The 24,454-nt window shown below is 37.5% G+C and overlaps 1 protein-coding gene across 2 annotated transcripts in view; it reads right to left on the bottom strand.

Annotated features, from left to right (window-relative positions):
* Positions 1-1,822: 1,822 nt before the first annotated feature.
* The window catches only part of DISP1 (dispatched RND transporter family member 1), a 74,550-nt gene continuing 51,918 nt past the window's right edge, over positions 1,823-24,454 (bottom strand). For both annotated transcript variants that reach the window (XM_032184563.1, XM_032184564.1), the window contains exons 3-8: positions 18,156-18,185; positions 14,298-14,421; positions 12,936-13,063; positions 12,488-12,585; positions 10,423-10,520; positions 1,823-5,481 (exon numbers count right to left, since the gene is read on the bottom strand). In XM_032184563.1, coding sequence (XP_032040454.1) covers positions 1,834-5,481; positions 10,423-10,520; positions 12,488-12,585; positions 12,936-13,063; positions 14,298-14,421; positions 18,156-18,185 — 4,126 coding nt within the window. In that variant the 3' untranslated portion in view covers positions 1,823-1,833. The remainder of the gene's footprint in view (positions 5,482-10,422; positions 10,521-12,487; positions 12,586-12,935; positions 13,064-14,297; positions 14,422-18,155; positions 18,186-24,454) is intronic.

Here is a 24,454-nt window from a genome sequence, read left to right as displayed (position 1 = left end):
CAAAGGCACAGCTGTGAGTAACAGCTGATGTGACAGGCACTATGTGAGTGTTACACACTGCTTTAGAAAGGTCTGACTGAAGGTCAATTAAACTATCAAAACACTGGTTTATTTGGGGCTTACTGTTGTCTAACGGATTTATTGCCCAGCATGTTACATACACCCCTCACAGCAATTGCACTTGGTCAGGTGCAATGGTTAAAGAGAAAGTTGGATAATAATGCATGGCAGCAGCACAGTTTATTTCTTAACCTCTTCATTTTCTTTAGATTACTAGCACTGCAAGTCTTAGCTCTTGATAATTAAAGGCCTCTGTGGTGCACAGAAATCCTCAACTTGCTCTCGTTACAAGCATTTAGAAGGAATCTGGCTCTAAATTCAGTTAGGAGTTTTAAAAGACCTAAAAAATATTTCATTATATACCTAGGAAAGAATGCTACTCTACTTAAACCACGTAAAATCAGTTTAGCTTTTTCTGTAGAGTTCAAGCTTTTACCCTCTTCCAGTCACTGAGATATACATGTAGAAGCAGTAACATCACTACCCTCAGACAAACCGAAGTGGTTTGATAGTCATCTTCTATGTCCCTTCACTATGAACATCAGAACAGAAAAAGCCAGGCTTTTCCTCCAGTGATTCGTAACACACCAAGTATATGATATCACAACACTCTATGAAATCTATCTTCTGATATCTATGTCACATAAATTAACACAATCAGCATAACCGAACCATTACACAGTTTCGGCACGAGGGTACATACCAATTATGATATACTATACAGTTCCACCTCTCAAATTCAGTTTCTCTGAATGATGATGTAGACCAGCTAGCATCTCCATGACCAAATGGGATCTAACTACAGTGTTTACTCAAATGACAGATACAGTGTCTGAAATCTATTTTCTTAGTAACAGGGTTTAGACCAATATTTCTAACTACATCTTGGAACTTCTCTGGGTAAGCAAAACTCAGAGCTTGATGTTTTACTTTATGCATTTGAGCCTTCTAAACTGACTTTGTCTGATACTACTGAGAGTAAGCCTGGAACACATGCTTTAACTATGCCTTTCTCTACAGTATTACTTCTCATTTATATGCTTTGTGGGAATAAGCACGGTATTACAAGGCACTTTATGCCCATTTTTATAACTCCTGATGTTACATATGTCATATACATGAATTATTCATCTCTCGTCATCATTGAGATGTAAATAACTTTCACTTACTGTTGTTTCCACCCGTATTCTCTAGTATTTAATAGTAGGTCTAGAGAGTAACTGGCAGAAAGGGCGGTTTAAAATGTTTTACTGCACTATATACATAGATTCATAACAATGGCAGTGAGAGCACAGCTGACCTCCACAAGAGTTTATTTTTGTTAGGATTTGGATAGGATTAATAGTTAAAAATATTCCCAAAACACGCTTCACTGCTCCAATCCTGAATGAACAGTTACAGCCCTGCCGTTGTTCAAGGTTCGCACAATGGTCTGAACAAAAGCCTGTAAGACAACAACAGAATAAGGGAAATGCACTTAAAAAAAGCGGCAACCATGCTTGATCCCAAATGTTATTGACCTCTTCAGCAAAGGAAGAGTTTATTTGCAATACTTTATATTCTGGAGATGGTTTATATGGAGAAAAAATCTAGACAACATCAGGCTTTACGACATGTAATGCCTTTATGAAATATATAAAGGTTACTCTTCTATAAAATATATATTTTTCATTCCAAGATTCAAATTTTAATTCATATTTACTCAGGACTTTCTTGTTTAATGTTTTAAAATTACTTCTATAAGAAGGACACAGTGGCCAAATTAAAGATTTATTATAGTGTTTTTATTAACAAACTTTCATTGGAAAGTTCTGGGCGCATTAACATAGGAGGCACATTGGCTTCGATGTTTGGCATTTGACAATCAACAGAATTGCACTTCACTGTCACAGCCTTGCTACAACAGTGTGAATTTTCATGGCAACCTTCACAGTGAGCCTCTCCCACTGACCTATTCAGCAGGTGGTTTTCATCATTTTGGTCAGCATTCAAAACCTGGTCATTCTGCAAAGAATGCTGATCTATCATCTTGCTCTCAGCTTTCTTTTTCTGCTTTGACATAGAGGCTTTCTTGCTTTCAACCCCGTTTGCTTCTGTGCCGCCCTTTTCATCACACTTGTCTGTCTTCTGGCAGAACCCCTTGTGGTTGTTGGATACACTGTTCTCACATTCAGAGCAATGCACAAAGAGGGGACCTACACTGCGGCAGAGAAATTGCGAGGAACTCATTACCTTTGGAACTGTTCTCATGTTTTCCTCGGGGTTTTGGTGAGCGTGTGAATCTGTCCTGTTTATTCTCTGTTGTGCCTGAAGCTGTTGCACTGACTGGAGGAAAAAATTTTTAGGCAGCGAGTTCTGCGTCATCGTCCTTTTGAGCCTTCCTTGGAGGCAATTGCAGTGGAGGACATGCTGGACTGGGTGCACATAACCTTCAGCAGCCTGCTGTAAAGCATTTATGGGACCCACAGGGTTTGGGAGCTGTACAGTTCCAGGTGAAGAAGAGCACTGGTAACAGAAGGGATCACTTAGCTGTTGACAGGAGTGTGGACTCCACTTGACTGCTACTTGTTGATACGGATCTGGACAGCTGCACTGCCTGTTTTGAGAGAAAATTGGGCATAGAGCATGTTGGTCGATAGATGACTGTAACACAGCTGAACCAGCAACGTTTTTTATGCTTTTGCTCACTTCACTATTATATACCGAATGCATAGGCATACAGGTGTTTGGGGGCATGCTACCGAAGAGTTCTGAGCAAATATGAGTTTCCTCATATGTCACTTTCTCTGCAGGGTTACAGATACCCGCTTGTGATGCCAGCGGCTCAAGCTCATAGTGTTCATGCTCCATTTCTGGTTTTTGACTTCTGGAGTCCAGCTGATACTTGCTAATGGGATGCGATTTATTTTGACCTCTGCCTCCTTGAGCTCCTGAAAGGGTCTGAGAGAAGGCATTACACCGCAGTTTTTTTGGTAGCGGGATTTGGCCACAAGTGCCCTGAGGTCCAAGGCATCGGCACATACACTGGAAGAAGAACGTTGCAAAAGCCCAACTAATGCACATTATAAGCATCATGAAAGTGCCAAGCTGCGTGTATGCCAACACTGTGGAGGGCATCATCATTGCTCCAGCTACAAATGTTGTCAATGCAGCCATTGCAATAGCAGAACCCATACGGCTTAAAGAAAAAATCACTTTTCCCTCTCGGTCAGGGTCAGGAGCAAGGCGATAAGCCACTCCATAATGAACAGCAAAGTCTACTGATAAGCCAACAGCCACTGAAATAGTGACAGATTCTAGCACATTCAGCTCCCATCCAAGAAGAACCAGAGAACCTACAGTGACAAAAATAGTTCCAGCTATTGAAACTATTGCATAAAGGCTTATAATTATATTCCAAGTTGTAAGAAGCATTACACTAAATGCAACAGCAACTGAAAGACCCATGGCGATAAGAGTACCATCAGAAAGACTGTCCTGAAGATCATAAAATTCTAAATTGCTCACAAACCAACCATTGCTAAGGCCTTCAGGAGCAGAACTAAGCTCATTTGAAATCCATGAGTCAACCTCTTTGTAGAACTGATGCATTTTCTCATAAGCCAGGGTGAAGAGGTAGGTGCTTTGGAACTCCAGCACCACTGCCCTGATGGTGTCATTAAGGTCGAAGCGAGGCCCCGGGGTTTTGCTATCTAAATGGTACCCTGTGCTTCTTTCTAGCTCCATTATAGCTCTCTTGATGCATAACTCAAAAACTTCTTGTTTGTATGGAAAGCTCCAGTGGCTGCAGCAAGGGTAAAGAGATGGCTCATCACAGTCCTGATTTTCCATCCACTGCTTAAATGTTTCAATAAAACAGCTTGTGAAGTCTTGTTCTTCAGTCTGATAAAAGAATGTTTGATTTCTTAACTTCTGACAGAAGCGCAAAATCCAAACCTGTGAAGCGGGGCTAGCAATATTAAAACTGCTATCTAGCTGCAGCTTTCCTTTACTTTTAGGATTTAAAGGGTCACCATTATCTTCAGGAATGACACCCCAGATTACTGTAATAGGCATGTGGAGCTCCTCTCCGTGGTGGACACGTTCAAACATAAAAAGTTTTTTGTATTCTGCATCATATCGTTCAAATGGGTGAGAAGACCTAAATACCTGAAACTCAGAGAGCTCCAATGACGGCAGTTTCATCTTTGGATTTACACACACAATATATGCTCCACCGATTGTTAAGGCAAGGAACCAAAAAAGCCAAATGTAACGGAATTTGATAACAATGCATGGCAAAACTTTTTCAAAAAATATCCTGGATGCTTCTGAGACTGCAAAAATAATCTTGTGGAACATTTGGCACAACACTGTCCAGCAGTTTTTGTTGTTGTACACCCTCTGCTGAGGTTTTTTAAAGCAACTGAAAATATTGAGAAGATACCGTTCATGTAATACAACTACAGCAGGTAGCCAGGTAACCATCAGAACATAATTTACCAATATGGCAGTGCCGGCATAAACACCAAAACATCTGATTGCTGTGATATTGCTGACATAATTAGCATAGAAGGCAGCAGCGGTAGTAAAACTGGTGACAAACATGGAAAGAGCAGCGTGCTGCAATGTGATGCTCACTGTCTCAGAAGTTCCAGCATGAGGTTTATCAAATTTTGTGTAGTTCCAAACATCACATAATACAAAAGCATCATCCGCTCCGATCCCAACAAGAATAATTAATGCTGTGAGATTCATGAATGGAAAGAACTCAAAATTAAATACTACCCGATAGAGAAAATAAGAAACAATCAAGGAACTAATTATTGCAAACATAGTCATTAGCGTGATAAACATGGACTTTGTGTATACACACATAACTAATAAAACAATTACAATGGCTATGGCAGGATACACAGTATCCATCAATAGGTAATCTTGAAACAAACTATGTTTTATTCCAAACTCAATCCCTGTGACAGTTGTTACACCATCAGAAGAGTTCCAGTTCTCGAAGTTGTCTAGGTAAATACTCATCATGCTTTCTCCTTTCTCAGTTGGAGAGAAGAGCATGCTATATTTTAAAGCTGGTAAGACATAGTCAGCTGTCTTTGGGCTTAGGAAATCCTTGTCCACTAGATAGTGAAGGATCTGGTAAACAGCATTGTACTTGGTACATTTGCGAGGCACGTTTGTACACTTGAGTTGGTCCTTCCTTTTGGCATTCATATCCCAGCAGTCCGGCCCCAGGGTCCCATTGTAGTAGTATTTGGCACATGTGCGAAGCAGCTTTAGGGTGTGAGAGACATCTCGTTCTACAATTTTTTGACACGATGACCTGTTGTTTAGAATGGCAATATAGTTGCCCAGAGTCCAGCTGGGACAGCACGAAGCAGCAGTGGCTCTCTGGCAGAGATCGCCAAACTGGGAATGGGATCTGATCTGTATAAAAACAGGCAGAGACAAAAATTCATTTTAAAGTAACAATCTGAATTTTTAGAAACACTCAGACACACAAAAAAATCCTTAAGTGATAAAAATTCAGTTTACAGTCCTTTCCTGTTAACATTTTAAATTCCTATTTCTGCATGCATTGGTTTTGATCAGCGTCCTCCTATATACACCAGACTGAACCAGCAGTAATTCAGTGTTCTGACTTGCTGACGCAGCACAGATTTGGCAGAAGAGTTAAGAATACTGTATTTCTATTGTTTGAAGATGTCTTTTTTCCAGACTGAGGACAGTTAATTCTCTTCTATTTTCTCATACTATAGTCCTGAAAAGAGACCATCAGCTATACCTTAACAAAGCTTCATTCTGCTTTCAATCACACACTGATGTTCCTAGCAGAAGCAGGGATTTATGATCCAGAAGAAAAGACATGACAGCTTTTACAATGACTACCATTGCCTGACCTATCTTCTACAATCCTCACTTTTGAGTTTTTTCTTGCTCTCATAGAGCCGACAGACATTTCTCCCAAACAGGTCAGCATGCTGCTGCTTAAGCATCGCTTGTCCAAGTCATGCAGGGATTTCCAAGGCGCAACATAATTCATCTGTGGCATGAAGCCCCATAAAATAAGCGCTGTTGCACAGAGATGGCAGTCGTGCCTCTAAACATTGCACCCACCATGGGAAGAAGTCCCATGGGTCAGCACAAGAGTGAAGGAACAGAGAAAGATGCAGCAGGAAGGCCAGAGAAGTTACAGGAACAACCAGGCAGCAGTGGCAAATGCAGACAAGGCATAGAGCTAGGTCACAGTGAGGGGAACCTCTGTTGTCAGCTCAAGTAAATGCCCCATGCCATGGAACTTCTACCAGAGCTTTATGAAAACAATAGCAATTTTAACATTTTGGTTAAGGAATCTCCTTAGCTAATAGCTAAATGAGTGTTAATCTGGTATGTGGATAGCCTTCTTTCACTTTAAGAATATGCCAGATTTAGTTGAAACTACTAAGTGCAGGACTTAACTAAACTGCCATACGACGCTTTTGGCAAAATTAAAGCATCTTTAAGTAAAATTGAAACTGCTAAGTAACAATGTTAGATCATGGAAATTTTTTCAAGTTGGTAAAACTCATTCTTTATCCAGCAGAGGGAATTTAAGTCTTAAAATTTTCATGTCTGTTGCTACACAAAACTTTCTGGCTTGTTGTATGTGCTAAATTAGAATTAATCCTTCAAATACTTAGATATATGTAAAATTTCAGTCTTAATCAAGTTGCCTGTAATGAACACATTTTAATAAAGTTACTAAAGCTATTTGCTAAAGAGTTTACAGGACTGGGACCAGAAATAATTAACCATGTATATTTTAGATCACCTCAATTCAAAACATACTACTTTGCTTTTCTAACAAAATTGCATGGGTTTATTATTAGCCATCATTTATAATGCAGACAAAACCTTGCACTTGGGGATTCTCATGACAGTTATAAAAGCTCTAATATGGACTTAATTTTGTCAACCAATTTCTGAACAATAACAAACTGGCATTCCAAAAAACCAGGATAATTCACATTTGATTGTTTCCAGATAAAAACACTCACACATGCAAACACAGGAAAAACTGAACAACCTATTAAATAAAAGGAAGCACTGGAATAGCCTATCTGTGTTTTTCATGGCACACCTCCAGGTTTATCTTATGAGGATATAATAGGCAAACCCTTGGGTCAGGCAGGCAAATTGGTAGGAAAGGATTGTATTGTCTTCTCTGCATACTCGAGTTCAAAACAGGACAATGAGGGTTATATGCTGTTCTTCAACACTTGCTGCAGGCCATAAACATTCACCGGTAAAGTAACTGCTGCCAAAGATAAAGTAACATGAGCTGGCAGCTGGAAATGAGAAATTAAAATGCAAAATTTAGCTTGGGATAGCTTATTAAAACACTATGTAAAATGTTAATATATTGTAGCACTGGGCTTTGTTAGCGATCCAAAGGTATCGCAAAGGCCATTTTGCTGTTGCCAAACTTGGTCTGCCACTGGCAAGACTTCCATTTATTTTGGAACAACTAAAGAAACCAAGCAGTGCAACCTGCGCACATGCTGCGTCTGTAGGCAGATCTGCCCAAATGGATATATGCAGTGACGGAAATCGCAAATACATGTTTTGGGGGAAGCAGTCTGAGGAGATAATTTATAGTCTTTGAAGTTTATAAAATAACTGTTTATGGTTTATAGGGAAAACATCCTGCAATTACCAGGTGAAAGAAAGGGCTCTTCTCATTCAAGTAGTTACGTTTCTTACAGCTATTTTGTATATAGTATTTCCATGAAGATTATATGCTGAGCAGCTGTACAATGAAGCCCCTGACTGTCAGTAAAATATACAGTTAAAGTAGATACAAGCAGATGGGAATACAATTATCACATGGGATATATTGTTAGCTCATATTAAAAGCAAATACTATGTGGTGCTGAAATCCCACTTATCATTCAAAAATTACATAAACACTAAGGTTCACATTTCCAGAAACCACTGTCCAATATTGGAATACAGAAAATTTTGCCACTAATTTGAACAGAAACAGAATTTTGACCCTCAACAGTGATGAATTCAATAGCAAAACTGACTACAGCCAGAGGAGATTTGGTAAGACTGGAAGGCCATGGGAAGTGTCAATTTCTTCTGATAGCTACAGTGCAAGTCAGCCTCCTCTCTAGAGACTGGTTGTTAGCTGAACTTCACATTTAGAAGTGGGACTTATGTCAGTACTTCATTTGAGTTCTAAAAAGTGTTAGAAATGCTCAGAAGTTGCTAGAATTGTTTAGAAATGTTATTTGTAAGTAGCAAGCATTAAAAAAAAATAAAAAAGCTTCAGGCTTTTCTCAATCCCAAGTCTCTTATTTTTATTACACATTTACATATATAGACCAGCAATAATTAAAACACCTAACCATATCAGTTTATTTTATCAACTACCTAGCTAAAAGACCATGCCACTATCATGCTGCACTACTACTGTCCTCAGCTGATGTGCCTGATTATTCTCAAGTAAATACATAAATTACAACAAAGATCCATAGAAACATTATCTGCAAAAAATACTCGTTACAAAATTTACATCATTCTGGATGTGGCTGGAGCAGACAATATTTTATTTTCTCAGGTGTTCTTATTCTGAAGGATGAGCTACTTTCATGGAGTCAAGATGTGTGGTGCTTGGTTTTTTACTTTCATGCTTCCTTCAGAATGTAAAGCCATACTTGAAATAACATTTTACTATAGAAGTATGTGTATAGGGAGGCAAAAAGTCATCAGAAGTAATGAGAGCATTAAAACAGTATTTTTCAGAGGTAATTAACTGTCTTTATTTTCTTACACAGATATATTATTTTTTATTCAGACAGCAGTGTTTTGCAATGATCTCTATCATCTGCAATTTGCCTGCATCAGCTGTGACTGAACTTCTACAGTGAAACACAAAGATTAGCATCTCCTCCCTAACTCTCAATTTTCACCCTTGCAGAAGGTTATTCTCAACTATAACTCCTGACTGAACCAGCCATCTGATTACTCCCTAGCTCAAATTATTCAAAAATGGAGCTGGACTAATTTAAGTATTACACTTTCTTCTCCTGGCTCATTCCGACCAAAAGAGATAATGGCTAATCACACGAACCATCCTGGCAGTGCAATGATCTCTGATGGGGAAATAAAGAATATTTCACAAGCATGTGAGGACAAAAACCGCTTACGATAACAGAGGCCAACCAGAACAAAATGCATGTCAGCAGACTTGTAGGGAGGTTCATTATACAACATTTCACTACAGCTCTACATTTTAAGCAGACAAATGCTAGCTATTAGTGAAAACAGTTTGGGAAATTTGCTGAATTAAGACAGTTGTCTGAGGTGCAATCATAAATTAATAATAAGTATTAATAAGTATTCCTCATTGAAGAAATCTGGTATATTAATTGTTATTATTTTTGTTCTGGAGGAAAAAAAAATAGTATCCTACCAGGAAATCAATGCATTATTATTAACAGAAGAAAAACTTATTGCTTAATTTCCATATGAAATCACCAAAATTTATAGTTACTCAGCAGTTCAAAGAAAAAAATGTACTCATATCCAGCAATGACACTTACATTTTACAAATATATCACCTGAATGCTTACTTTATTTCAGCCTGTGTCAGTTAACTTCTATCAGTTGAAACCAGACATTAATTTAAATCAGCATGCTAAATTATTTTCTAACACATGTTAACAGAAGCTATGGTAGCCTCTGAACTTGGTTGTTACAATAGTTATTTTGGCTATGCAAGGCACTAAGTACAAGAAAAGCCGTACTTATACTGCCCAAGAAAAATTACAATGGAGCCAGACAGACAAGTCCAAAATATCTTTGTCCTCTTTCTAAATTTAAAGAGAAAACTATTATTACAGTATCAGTATCAAGAGGTAATTAACTGGGCTATATTTCTAGCTACTGTATCCATGTTCTTTGATGTCCAGATGCCGATGTCTTTTCTTTTGACCCCATAAATCTGAGTGACCCACTGGCTGCATATACTATAAGGATTTGAGGAATAATTTATGGGAAAGAAGAACGAAAATCCATGGAATAATACTCTAAGAGGAAACACAGAAAAGGTTATGATAGTCCTTCCTGCACAGAAACTTCTAAAGTAATCTTCCTCCACCCCATTCTGGATGGCATTAGTAGCAAAACCAAATTCCTCTGTATAATCTAATTGTAGAGATCGTTTGATAGCTTCCTCTGTACACAAACTGACAATTTTACAAAGATGTGAACAATGTCAAATGCTCTCATATACTGCTGGATGACAATCAGCAGCAAAATAAAGCTCAAATAAACACTTTCTATCTGCATATTAAATAATGGTACAACATCTCTACTTACCCTCAAGTTATCTACATTGCACATTGACTTAATTGCATTCAAATTCCATAAATTCTCTCCTTCTGTTGACGTAAACACCACTCGTGAATAGCGATCACCTGAAATTACAGAAGGATGGTTTATGGACTATTTGGTTGTGTCTGACATCAAATACTGATGTAAAATCCCACCATTCCAATGATGCCAATGAATTCTTTTTCAGGTTATGGGAATCCACCTCCTTTTCAAGATAATATATTTATCTGTAAGACTTAATCCACATGAAAGTTTCAGTTTCCTTAAAGTGCTGATAATAAATATGGCATCTTAAATATTATATACCACTTAGAAGCTCTACACACTACTATTCGAGCAAGCTATCTTCTGAACTATGACAAACAAACAAACAAAATCCAACAACAGAAGATCTAATCAGCAAACTATGAAATTCTTGGCACAGCATAATGGCAGTGCATAGATAACAGAAATCAAAGGCTGATTTAGTAAGACATTCGGGAATATAAATAATAATTATAAAGATGTTTCTATAAGACTTTTTGCTTTAGAAGCAAATGACTGCAGTGGAAATTGTGTTATCTGTAAGGCCATTTTAAATAATTCTACAGTTTAGATACATACAGCTTAAAATAAAAATTAAATTGTATTTATTAGAAGACAGCTTTTAGGAAAAGAAATCATTACTTAGTGGCAGAAGTCCTTTATGCATAGATGACAAGGGAAACGTATATACATGGACATATATATGGTGCTGAGGAACAATATATGGTACCTTCGGTTAAGAAACCTTATCACTTAATTATAGTATTTCCAAAAACAAAAGGCTGATTTTTTCCCACTGCTGAGAATACGCAGAGTTGTTGCCCTTCACAGAACTGCAATGAAAAGACTCAGTGGTAGTGCCTTATGATCTCTGGCTGTGCTTTAGGATCAAGGATCTGCTGATCCTTGAGCAGACATAGAAGGATACCAACGACCAATATGGGTCAAGAGGAAAACAACTGTTTTCTTTACATAAAAAACTGGAAACTCCCATAGAAGCACAATTCCTTCACGACTGACACAACTGAGACTATGCAGGAACAGTAATGGAAAGAATGAGACTATACAGAAATAGCTGGCAGGAGTTAATTCTGCTTCAAGCTGTAGTTAATGCTCAGTAGTGTTTCTAATACATTTCCTCTTCCTTATGAAATAACTTTTCAGTCTAATTTGGTTCTGCTCACAATGATGACATTGTTCATATTGTCTCACTTTACATGTAAAACCTCAGTGTAATTGAAAAATAAATAAATCTGGTTTTCACCCATTTTTACTGCTCATTGCTCTCTCTCTCTCAGGTCAATAATATAAACATATAATTTCATAACTATATTTTTGTGCTCTGTTGTCAATCCTGACATATACAAGTAACAGCAACAGAGCCCAAGTAGGCATTCTTTGAATAAAGGTGAGATCTAGATGACAATGTTTTGTCATATGCTTTGTAAAAAGTTCAATAAAGACTTCTTTGTCCTCCAGTTTAATTTAAATGTTTTCAAAAGCCTTTACTACTTTAAGAATTTGTGTGATTTTTGATTGGTTTTGTGATCTTTTGGTTTTGTTTTGTTTCTACAAACAGCCTAAATTCTGGGCAGGATATGACCTGTGGATGTCTTTTAGGAAAGAGTCTCATATAAACATCTAGAGGAAAAGTAATTTGTTTTAGGTGTTTTTTTAGAGTTGATGGCACAGACAAAACACAACTTCTTCCCCAATGTGAGTTAAGTGCTATGTCTATAGGCATATATAAAACACTGCTCTTACAGTGATTACAGCATTATCAACAACAGGATATCTTTACAGGAAATGGGACCACTTTAAGGATGTAATTGCTTCCTAGGAAGAACCAATAGAATATAAAATTTTAGCCCAATAACTTCAAAGGCTTCTGCACACATAAAGAAGGTATTTATCATGAATACGATAAGCAAACATATTTTCCTAATCAGGTATACAATAGACAGAAGAGCTCAGAAATGATTCAACTGTCAGAAGCTTATTCTCCTTACATCATTTCTCCACTTACTTGGAATATCACAGAAAAAGGTATCCTTGTGAAAGTTCCATTCTGCTTGCCTCTTTTCTCTTTCGTAGTGATCATCCGACCATCTGTCATCTTGATGACTGAAATGGAATAAATGTCTTTAACTTACTTTCCCAAAGAAACTGTTAAAAGACGTATCCAAACAAGTTACACATCTCAGTAGCTCTTCTATTACAGTGTGACCTCTTTATTCAGGAACTGAAACATTCACTGCATTTTTTGTTATTAGAGACTTCAAAGGTTGACACAATATTTCAAAAATCTTACCATGGGAATTATCTAGGTCCTTGAAAATTGTAGATGACTAGATCCAATATGTATTGAAACCACTGACACTATATACAGTAAATTCAGTGGGTATTAGAGCAAGTGCTATGTACACACAAAAAAACATAATAGAATAAAATGAATCTTTAATACAAATTCTTACCTTTTAGCTTGCTCATCTGCATATTTAAAAGGATAATTTGCAAGCGTTGCTTTGTACCCTGTGTTTTTCACCATATTGTTCCATGTAACCAGTCTCTGTCCTATTGCTGTCCCTCTTGGTTCAAAACCCTAAGAAAGAGTATTATAAAATTCCATTAATACTTTTCATTGTTTAGCTCAAACAGGAAAGTGGAAACATGACCAAAGTGATGCATAATTTTCATTATGAAGCATAGTTACTCTGGGAATCTGCTCTAAATGTAAAATGCTTTATGACAGGCCAGTTTGACACAATAATGACCAACTATATAAACTGACAAGGGATTACAAATTCTTGCACATATTACTTACCTCCCCAAGAAATGGTGATTATTTAGTCTACTAAATGTTCAACTTACTTTTCAGAGTAAGGGTATTCTGTAATGTCCTCTTCTGTATCTTAATTACAACTCTTTACTGATTTTTATGATCTTTATCATCTTGTTTTTAGATGGTATTTACGATTAAAAACTTTCAAATATACATATTTCCCCAAAAACTACGCAGGTCTTCCATTTCAAAAGTGACTTTGAAATATAATTAGAATAACTTGACTGTTTTCAGAAAACAGCCATTCCATATGGATATGTACAGATACATGCTACTAAAATACAACTAACAATAAATTACAGGAGTAGTATAATCATATTTGAGGATGGAAAAAAATGTATTTTTTCCATAAAGCTACTCATGGGTAAAATAGCTGAAGAAAAATAAGAAATGAGCACAGTATTTAACAGAATCTGATATAGATTACTTTCAGTCTTTCAATATGGATATCATTTCATCCCCAGAAGGCACTTAGAATACCCTTTCCTTTAATGGATTCTGGCCCTCGCTCCTTGAAACTTGATTTAGAACGTATGGTCTGTGTTGTACTGTGCTGTACATCTAAAACTGGGATGAATTTACATTATTCAATGTACAGCAGTTCTGTTGTGAGGCACATGAGATTCAAATGACAACATGCAGACCTAACTGAAACTCATGGATAACACACACTGATGGCAACTGCATCTTTGTTATCACTCTTTGTTACCAATGTCAAAATCTAATACTTTTAATATTATTTAGGCTCTTTAACATTTAATTTCTTTCAGGGATCTATTAGACAAAGCTTGATTTTGCAAGCTTACTGCTGATGGAAACTCAATGGAAATTGGTTCCCAACAAGATTCAAAGTACAGGGAATCTTTTCAGGCACATTAAGTGTCAGGGGAATATATCAGTTGCTGTACTTGCATCCACTGTTTACCGCTAATATTGAAATAACATCAAGCCAAAAATACTTACTGGACAGTACAAGTGACTACTATTCGCTTACCAGCAACGGATCAGAGAAATCTGGAAGATCTGGAACTAATATTCCAACCAGTGCACACACCACTATTAACACAGTACACATGCCCAGGACCACCACGGGCCAGTCAGCTATCAGCGCAGCATAGCTATATGGAGAGAAGCAGAGAAAAATATGTTACATAAAAGAAAGTCATGCACAAACAAACCTCCTCCCTCCTGAAGCACTCTACTCATATATAAAAAAGCTTTTCACATCAGACCCAGGAAATGCAGTCTTTATCTTAGATTTTATTTATACTGCTACAGAGGTGATTAATTATGGGCTACTGAAATAGATATTTCTGTTGTTCAGTACCCGTTAGGAATTTAAACTGCCATAGGAATCATTTATGTAACATTTTTATATTAAAAATGAAAACCAAACATATGTGAAATGAAACCTCTAAGTCTAAATACAAATTTTTGAGATTAGTATTTCTTCCTTAGCATTACACTTAATTTCTGGCATGGATATTATCCTTGTTCGGGACCACTAGAAAATGAATGTTTTGTTTAAAAACTCAGGATAGAAAACATCAATTTCTTCTTTGAAAGTTTAAGCTTTTTTAAGAAAAAATATCAGAGGAAAAACAGATTTTTAAGCAGAATGCAAAAGAAAACATTTCCTCTATATTTAAAACTACCATTTAAAAAACTATACTCAAAACCTATATTCTAACTATCCATGAAATCTGTTTTAAATTCAAAGATGAAAGGGAGTTGCAACATGACACAAGCTAATCAGCATTAATGTTTTAGTCTTCTAGAATAACATGTACCCTTGGACTTTAACTCCCAGTACGTTCTCAACTTTGAGAGTGCAACGGTTTTACAACCAAATCTAATTTTCATTATTTTTGGAAGATATTTTTATTTCTGTTAAGTTGACAAAAGGTATCAGGAAAGAAAACAAAACCCAGAAACCTTAATTCCTTAACATTTTTTCTTCAAGTGAAGAGTTGAACTCATACAGCTTATATTTCAAGAGTAACATTGTCTAATCTGGGGATCAAAGCGTACTGAGAGTCCCACAAAGTTTAAAAGGCATTTAAAAAAAGAATTGTAGGCTATGAATCATTCTGCACTGATTGTCTCTGTACACACTAAATATTGATCAAGAAGATTTATACCCCATTTCCTCCTCAACTTGGCTGCAATGTAACATGAAAGCAAGTTTATAGCACAGCTAGATTATTCTACCACCTACTATTATTATATTACTATCTTAAAAGATTGTTTCTTTTTCAGTTTTAGGCCAACCCTAATCACAATTTGATCATCTGCTCTAGAGAAATTTTCCATCCCACTCCTAAGATGGGATGTAATGGCCAGCTCCTCACTCCAGCAAAAGCTTCCCATTTTTCTAAGTGTATCAACAGCAGCGAGCAAGCTCATTGCTGACTTTCTGTAGCATGTGGAAGTCAGTATGCTGCAGGGGTCTAAAGCACAGCTTTAAGGAGCAAGGGAGTCCAAAGCACTGGGTGTATCCCAATATCCCATTTGGTAAATGTGAAATAATTCTTACATTCTCACACAAGAGGTTAATTAGCAAAAGCTTGAAAAGCAATCCGAAGCATTAGTTTTTATTAAAGTGAATCACAAGGGGGCAGCTTGCCAAATGAGCAATTGTACAAAGTAGGAGTGAAGGGAAGTAAATGACCTAATAGAATTTTCCTATTTATAGGATTAAATGTTTTCATAAACACCAAGTGCTAGACTGACTAGTTATTACAGACATTTGTTCTGAAGTCATAAAATTCTACCTAATTTATTTCTATTTTCCTATTCACCGGAGCCAGATACCCCTCTGTCATGTTGTTTCTGTGCTTTCACTGTCACCTGAGCAGCCCTTCAGACACTAGCAAAAGAAAATGTGTCCTAGGTGAATTGTTTAGCAAGTTAATAAGTCACATACAGAAGACAGCAAGTGTTTGCTTACGCTTGTACAACTGTCCTGCTTCTGACAACATGCACTGAAATTCAGATAAACTAAGCTGACCTGAGATGGAACATTAAAAAAGTCCTAACCATGCTACATTTTAATTTTATCTGAACATAATTCGATGCCACTGAGGGCTCTGGTTCTAACCAAGATGCCTACAGGCAGCCCAGATGTTGTCTCCCTCTGAGTGGCTAAACACATGGCAGTTCCTTTAGCTTTCACCCATTAAAAAGCCAGAAAATTAGTCTAATTACAGCAAAGCCAATGCCCTGAATTAGATTCTGTGTCTGATAATTTTCAAATTCAAGAGAAAAATCTCTTCCAAATCTATTCCTCAGTTAAGGCATCACTCCTATTCAGAAGGCACATCCTTAGTGCCACGCATGTACCTTAGCACTTTGCCATATCGCGGTAACGCCTCATGCTTTTTGATGCCTAATTAAAAATACTCTTGCAAAATGAACCAGGCATATTATGACATTACTACACTAGATTTTTTTTTTTCTCCTCCAAAGTATTCAAGCACTACATGATGAATTCTTTGTATCTATGATGTTGACTGAAATCTTTCAGACCACTCATTCACTGCTTTCCATCTAGTTGTTAGAATGGTTGTAAATATGTGCAGTTTCCACTAATTTCTTTCCTCCTGATATTTCACACACATGACAAAGTATTTCTTCTTCATGTTTTAAACAAATACAAATGCTCAGGAGATTCAATACGTAATTCAGTCTAGGCTAATTTCACCATTTTGGCACCACTAAAGACTAGTTTCAAGCACTCTACCCCAAGGTGATCTAGACTCCTGGCATTTTCTTAGAAAGTAGGAAAAAAATAAAAAGCATTTTGCTTTCCCTTCCATTTTAAGCAAAAGCATAAAACTTGGATAGTGTCAAGCTTTTCTGTTCAGCACTTATATGCAGACATACTCAGTTTAAACCACTGCTCAGTCTCACATAGAGAGACAGAAACATATCACATACAAATTCAATACAAGTAATCACGAGCAATGGCTGTTTGTGTGACTGCACTCGTATTACCACAGATTTATGCAACTCACACTAGATAGTCAGTGAACAAGCCTGTTTTTTACTGAAGATAAATTCTACAGGTGGATTATGTTTTTAACGTATGTTCACTTGCAATGATTTCTTGTTGCTATTACTGATACATGAACAGTTTAGGTGAGTTGCTCTACTATTTTCTAAGATCCCGCCATTCCTCAGAGAACATGCTGTCCAAACCCAGCATTCTTGATCGTGTGGGTTTTCTGCTTTGGTTTTAGGAAGCAGTGAAGATCACTACGATGAAATTATCTGAACTCTTCTGTCAGGTTATCATTCTCGCTGACACAACCAAGCTGCTTCTCAGAATAACCCTTCATCGGAACAGTAATAAGCCACAGGGTTTTTAAGCTTCTGCTGACAGTGTACATGTATAGAACAAGAATGGCATTGACTGTAGTAAAAATTACAATAAGATATTTGCCAGAAAAGCAGTCTGCATAATTTTCAAATTCTGGCCTGGCATATTGTCTCTAAAAGCCTCTCCCAAAGAAGCTATTTATGGAAAGCCTACTTAGGCCACTTTCTGTGGTCTATTCTCTTCCTGCTCCAACCGGATCCACAGCTGTTTGATTACAGATGTCAAGGGGCATGTCCCTGGCTACACCTTTCCATGTTTATGTAGGGACCCGTTGAAGACCAGTTCTCCTAAATGCTTCAGAAATCCACTACCCACTGTGTGAAGAAATACTTTCAATATAAATGTTTTTAATTTGATGGCCTACTATTTTTCTCAAATGTACCTCATTCTTGCATGGGGAACAACAACTTTATGATCACTTTCTGTCTTTATGATTCTGTAAATGTCTCAAGTGATGGTATTATACCTTACCTTTTTGGTAACTTGAATGGTCTGGCTGGCCTGGAAAAGGAGGAAAAAAGAGTAATTGAAAATATATGAAATATATGTGCAAATGCCAATTTGGTTAATTTTTCTCATACATGGATAAGCAACTAAATGATAAAAATCAGCTGTTTCATAATATGAATTATTTTAGAAGGCATACAATCATACTCAATTGAGCCTTTGCAAACATGTAATTCAGAGAATAATTATAGCTACAAAGACAGCTGGGTTTTCAAAAGTGGAATTTTATGCAGCTGATTTTTGGGATTACTATTTAAGAGGCTGTTCCAGTTTTCAACAAAAGACCAAATAAATGAGATAAAAATTCAGTACCATTAAAAATCATGAGAAAGTTTGCATATGATGGGAAAGGACAACCAAAACACCATGTTCTGACACTGCAATTCATGGACCTTCTTAATTGTCCTTCATAATTCCATTACAGAAAATGATTTTGGCCAGAATTTTTGTCTTACCATAATACAGAGAATAGCATGACAAAAAGTACCTACATAAGATAACTTTTCTATGCATGTTTCTGTTTTTATTAAAAATGTAATATAAACAACTTGATGAGGAGACTGCAAACCCAAATGCAAATTATTCATACTCGCACCTATTCAGTGAACACTTCATTTTGTCAGCTATTGATCAGCAAGTCCAGCACATGTTTCACTTTTAAAAATTCCCATGAAGTCCTTTCAAGATTTTCCTGTCTATGAACATGACATACAATCACTCTGAAAATGTAACCATGCTATAGCCTGATTTAGTTATGAACTTGCTTTATCGTCATGACCATATTTAATACTATTTCTTTAAAAAGTATAGAGAACAATTTAAGAAACAGCTGCTTGCATAAAATAGGGCACTTGGTACTTCTGCACTGTGGTCTCCAAAAGAGTGAAGATTTGCATATTTTCATACCACTGGATTAATAGCTCAAACTTTGGATCCTCCAAAGGTTTTCACACAAGTTTAAAGCTGAATTCAGTGCTCAAAATTTGCCATCATGTGAGGAATAAGATTTGTCACATTGGGTTGAAATTGTAGTCCAGGGGAATAAACATTCTGACATAAGCACTCTGAGGTAGCTACTACCATGCCTGTGCTAGGTGACAGTACTGCTTAGGCTATTTCTAATTCAGAGCAACTATAAGGGTCAAGGGGAAATAATTCATATAAAACTGAGCCTCCAACTCTACACTCTGTTACAGCAAATAAGAAGTATATGATCATGCAAAACAGCTCCTAACACAGCAGGAGGTCACTTCAGACATACATTCAAAGTGTTGCAAAATAACATGATAGCAAAAGGTATGATGAAAATATAATTGAAAAAGTAATATAAATTCTGCAATTCATGTTATCCTTTTCTTCAGCAGAGACGATGGAAGAAAAAGTTAAACTAGCAAAGGTAACACTGATGTTAAGCCCTCTTTTATTCTATATCCTCATTCATTGTATATCTCAGGCAATATAGCACAAATACAACTGTGATGTAACATTTCATCAAGATCCTGGCCTGTATCAGGAATGGTGCAGCCAGCAGGAGCAGGGAGGTGATCGTCCCCCTGCACTCTGCTCTGGTGAGGCTGCACCTCGAGCACTGTGTTCAGTTTTGGGCCCCTCACTACAAGAAGGACATCGAGGCCCTGGAGCGTGTCCAGAGCAGGGCTATGAAGCTGGTGAAGGGCCTGGAACACAAGGCCTGTGAGGAGTGGCTGGGGGAACTGGGGGTGTTTGCTCTGGAGAAGAGGAGGCTCAGGGGAGATCTCATTGCTCTCTGCAACTGCCTGAAAGGAAGCTGTGGGGAACTGGGGGCAGGCCTCTTCTCACAGGTAACTAACGGTAGGACTTGAGGCCATTCGCTCTAGTTGTGCCAGGGGAGGTTCAGGTTGGCAATGAGGAGACATTTCTCCTCAGAAAGAGCAGTCAGGCACTGGGACGGGTTGCCCAGGGAGGTGGTGGAGTCACTGCCCCTGGAGGTCTTCAAGGAAAGGTTGGACGTGGTGCTTAGGGACATGGTTTAGTGGGTGATAGAGGTGGTAGGAGGATGGTTGGACCAGATGGTCTTGAAGGTCTTTTCCAACCTTAATGATTCTATGATTACATATATATATATGTAATATATATGATTATATATATATACACTACATATATATGTAGTATATATGATTACATATATATACACACACATATATATATGTATGTATACACATATATATATGTATGACATATATATATACATATATATATATGTATTTCCTTGAGAAAATTTAACTTTGATAAGAAATAAGAATTAAAACAACAACAACAGATTTCTACCAGTTCTAACCCACTGCTGTCTGGAATTGCTCCAACCTGCCAAGTAGTGGAGATGCTAAATGGAACACGAACGTAGGGAGCAGAGTAATACAAATTGCTCCTAGCAGCCACGAGGAAGCTGGAGAAAGGGATAAGGAAAGCAGAATACACAATTTGCAGTTATAGTAACTCAGTTTGAGGAAGTGTATGGACAAGAATTTTCTCTTAAGTTTAGCCACAGAAATTAAGGCTAAATTTATGAAGTATCACCAACCTTTAGTTTGTAGTCCGACATGCACTAATCTGTATTTCAGAGATACTGAACACACTAATTCTAACAACTAATACCAAAAAATTTTCTGGTTCTCCTGGTGCCAGGAGAAGAACAGCTTACTTGTCAGAAACCAAAATTCACAGAAGCCCAAACAAACTGATTTCTGAAATGATTTTGCAACAGTAAGTTGCCTGAGGCTGAAAGAGAAGCTGTGGCAGGCTTAGGAGGCTTCTCATCATCCTAACTAAACATTTAACCACAAAACAAACTTTTTTCAACAGAAGCTAGACCGGACAAAAAGAAAGTAGGTATTGGGGTTGGAAACCACTAAACCTGAACCTTGAGGGAGTTGTAATGGGACTCTATATGAAGAGAAATGCTTAAACAGGGAAACCTTTCACGGACAAATTCAGCACCAATGAAGAACATTAACTGAGTCTGTGCTTCCACGCCTGCACGGAAAGGGATAAAACGACAGAGTCAGAAAACAGATTTTTGTAATTACAAGATATGCTTTTTGGGTTTCCAGATTAGAGGGGAACATATCCACACATTTACTGTTAATACAGTGACCCAAAGATGAATTTCTACATTTTATTTTTTAAGATCTGCATTTCCACATATGCTCAGTTACTTGTGAAAGCAAGTCTCTTTCTCATCTGTGCCGTAATGGAGTTCACCACAAGCAACAATACCATGCAATTATTTAGCACAAAAAACAGCCAAGCAAGGACCACAACTACAGCACTAGTGGCCATAATTCAGGTCTCTACTGACGTGTATAGAAGTGCGTATAGCAATTCCAGTTTATATGGACAGATAAAATTGCCTTCTGTATGCTTGGACTCTGTCAATTTTAGTGCCGCTTTTCCAACAAAGTTAATCTACAAGGCTGAAAAAAACAGCAGGTTCTTTAGTTGATTATTAACTCCCACAGAGGGAATGTTTTCCTCTGCACAGGCTGTAACACCGCTCTCCACATCACCTCACACTATGCTGTATGATTGTTCAGTGGTCTGCATGAGCCTGTAAAGGGTTATCTGGTTCATCCAGAGAGCTGTGTCCACATCACGACACAATCCCCCAGATCTGAGGTACAGAACAGCCACAGAACCATCTGAGCTCCTAAAAAAGCTGGTGAGATAAAATTTAGTTGGGAAGGACCAACATGTTTAGTTGGGAAGGATCCTGCTGTGGGGATGATGCAGGCACCTTCTCAACGTATCTTTGTGTGTATTCTCTTTTTCCACTGTTCTCCCAGTATCCCTTCTGCATGCAAAATCTTAGTAAACATGCACATCTTAAATCTTCACCCAACTTTATCCCCCATTTTAATTATGTCTCTGTAACTATACGGCAAAACAAGTTTTCTCAACAGAATCTAAAATTTGTTTTAGATAGGACTTCCAAAATTAACTTTGGCTGATTTGATTTACATAAAAAGAGTAAAAACACCAACATAACTGTTTCCTATCCTCTCTTTTTCCCATCAAAACTAAACTACATTCCCTCTGTTTCCTCCACCTGCAAAATGTATTCAGTGCTGAACAAACGATGATGATTAAGTTCTTCAAAGTTAGGGAGGGTTAAAGGTCACACCTGCTATCAAACTGTTTTGTTTCGAAAAGCGTGCATTAAAAAAACCTGTGTGTACCGGAGTGAATTCCAGCAGTGTAACCAATCCCTTGCAGCTGTTGTGATGACTCTATTGTATCAGTCAATAAGAAAAGTTATCCCTGAAAACTATGCACAAAAATTCTTTAGTTATGCTCTAAAATACAGAAATGCATGGTAAAACCAGATCTTTCCCACTTAATTAAAGCTGCTGTGTCTAATTTTTGAAGTATTATACTTCCACTTAGTTTAAATAACACCCCCAAGCTCTAAAAAAAGTCTAGACAAAAAAAAATAATAAAATAAACAAGAACAGCAACAAAAAAATCAGTTTTCATGAGAAAGAAATGGTGAATTCCATAACTGTATTGGGACAAAAGCCAAGCTGATGTTTGTATTGAATTACCCTTGTAGTTCTCACAAGTTTGGTACCAGAAAGTGGCAATTGCATTGGTTTATGACATGACTAGCAGAACGAAGGTATTACATAAATTACACTCACTGATTAAAATCCAGTATAAGCTATGCCAAGGGGAAATAAAAGGATGAGCGATATTCTACTACCATTACTGCAAACCTCATCTCTACTCAACTGACGCTTTGCTTTAAGCTTTTCTTTTCTAATGGCTAGTTTAGCTTGAGCATCACACAACTAGGAAGTACAAAATGAAAAGATAAATAGATTCGCTAAAAAGCTCCTAAGTTCTTCAACATGAAACTGATTTGGTTGACCAGCATCCTTCTGTGCGAGATGGTGAAAAGGAGTGGTGTTTTTAAAAAGTGTTGCTATAATATTAGACTGCTTATTAGGCAAGCATTACTGTCTAAAAGCAATGTGTCATGAGTGTGTTCCTTCAGCATGGAACTTCTCCAAATGAATTTAACACTTAATAAAATTGTGGATGCCTTATTGTTTACGTAGTGCATTTGTTTTGCTTGTCTAGTAAGATTCAGAGGAATACAAACCTGGATGTAACAGATGACAGTACAATTACCTAGATATTCCAAGTCATTCTTTTTGCAGCCTTCCCTCAACAAATCTCAATTGTGAAAAAACTATCAATTAAAGTAACCACTTTCACCTCACACCAAAAAGAAGCAATGCCAGCTGCTTCACGAGTGGATGCAAGAAAAGCTGCAGGAAGTAGCTATGACAGAAAATTACAAAAACAGACTATGTTTTGAAGCATACTTTGATGAGAGCTTTTTACCTACTGTGGAGTAAGCAACATGTAAAAATGCATTGGTGGCTATCAGTAAACTAAAAGGTAGAAAAAGATACAATTTTTGACCACAAGCATTCCTGCCTACTTGTTTTAAGTGTATTAACTTGTTTATATAGTAACTTGTTTTATCAAGTCAGTTAAAGAGGGTCGATACATTTCAAAACATGCTTTTGTACTAACTTGGCTAAACAGGGTACTCCTAAATCACATTAAATCCCTATTATAATTCTGGATAAAGCCCTGGTTAAATATTTGGCTTCTGAGTTATTTCATGACACTTACACACAATTAATTTCTGTTACACTGTGTGCAGATAGAAACTGAAGCTCAGATGTAGAGGGACTTTTCCCCTTTGTTCCTTGGAGGAACCACGAATGAGTCAGACTAAGCTGAAATGAATGCCTGTCGGGCTACCACCCCAGATACGAAGCAGCACAAAGGCACCGACTGGGACTGTTGCACCCTGTTCTAAGGTATAAGGCAACAACTACAAGAACCATAGATACACCTAAAAGAACCATAGATAAACCTGAAACTGCCAGGGCAGCTGCTTCCTGTGTAAGAGAAGCAGGAGAACTTCCAGCCTTGGCTAAAAGGCGCTGTTGTACAGAACCACACAACAGCTGAAGCTGGAAGGAGCCTCTGGAGGTCCAACCCTCCCTGCCCAAGCAGGGACACCCAGAGCAGGTTGCCCAAGACCACGTCCAGGTGGCATTTGACTATCTCCAGGAAGACTCCGCAGTCTCTCTGGGCAACCCGTGCCAGTGCTCCATCACCTGCACTGCAAAGAAGTGATTCCTGATGTTTATGTGGTTGCTGCTGGTACAGGCATTTCTTGATGACACACTGCTCTTCTTCATCCT

Source organism: Aythya fuligula, chromosome 3 (assembly GCF_009819795.1).
Source record: "Aythya fuligula isolate bAytFul2 chromosome 3, bAytFul2.pri, whole genome shotgun sequence".
Classification (NCBI taxonomy): Eukaryota; Metazoa; Chordata; class Aves; order Anseriformes; family Anatidae; genus Aythya; species Aythya fuligula.
Note: the sequence above shows the minus strand (reverse complement) of the source record. Positions and strands in the feature narration are given on the sequence as shown.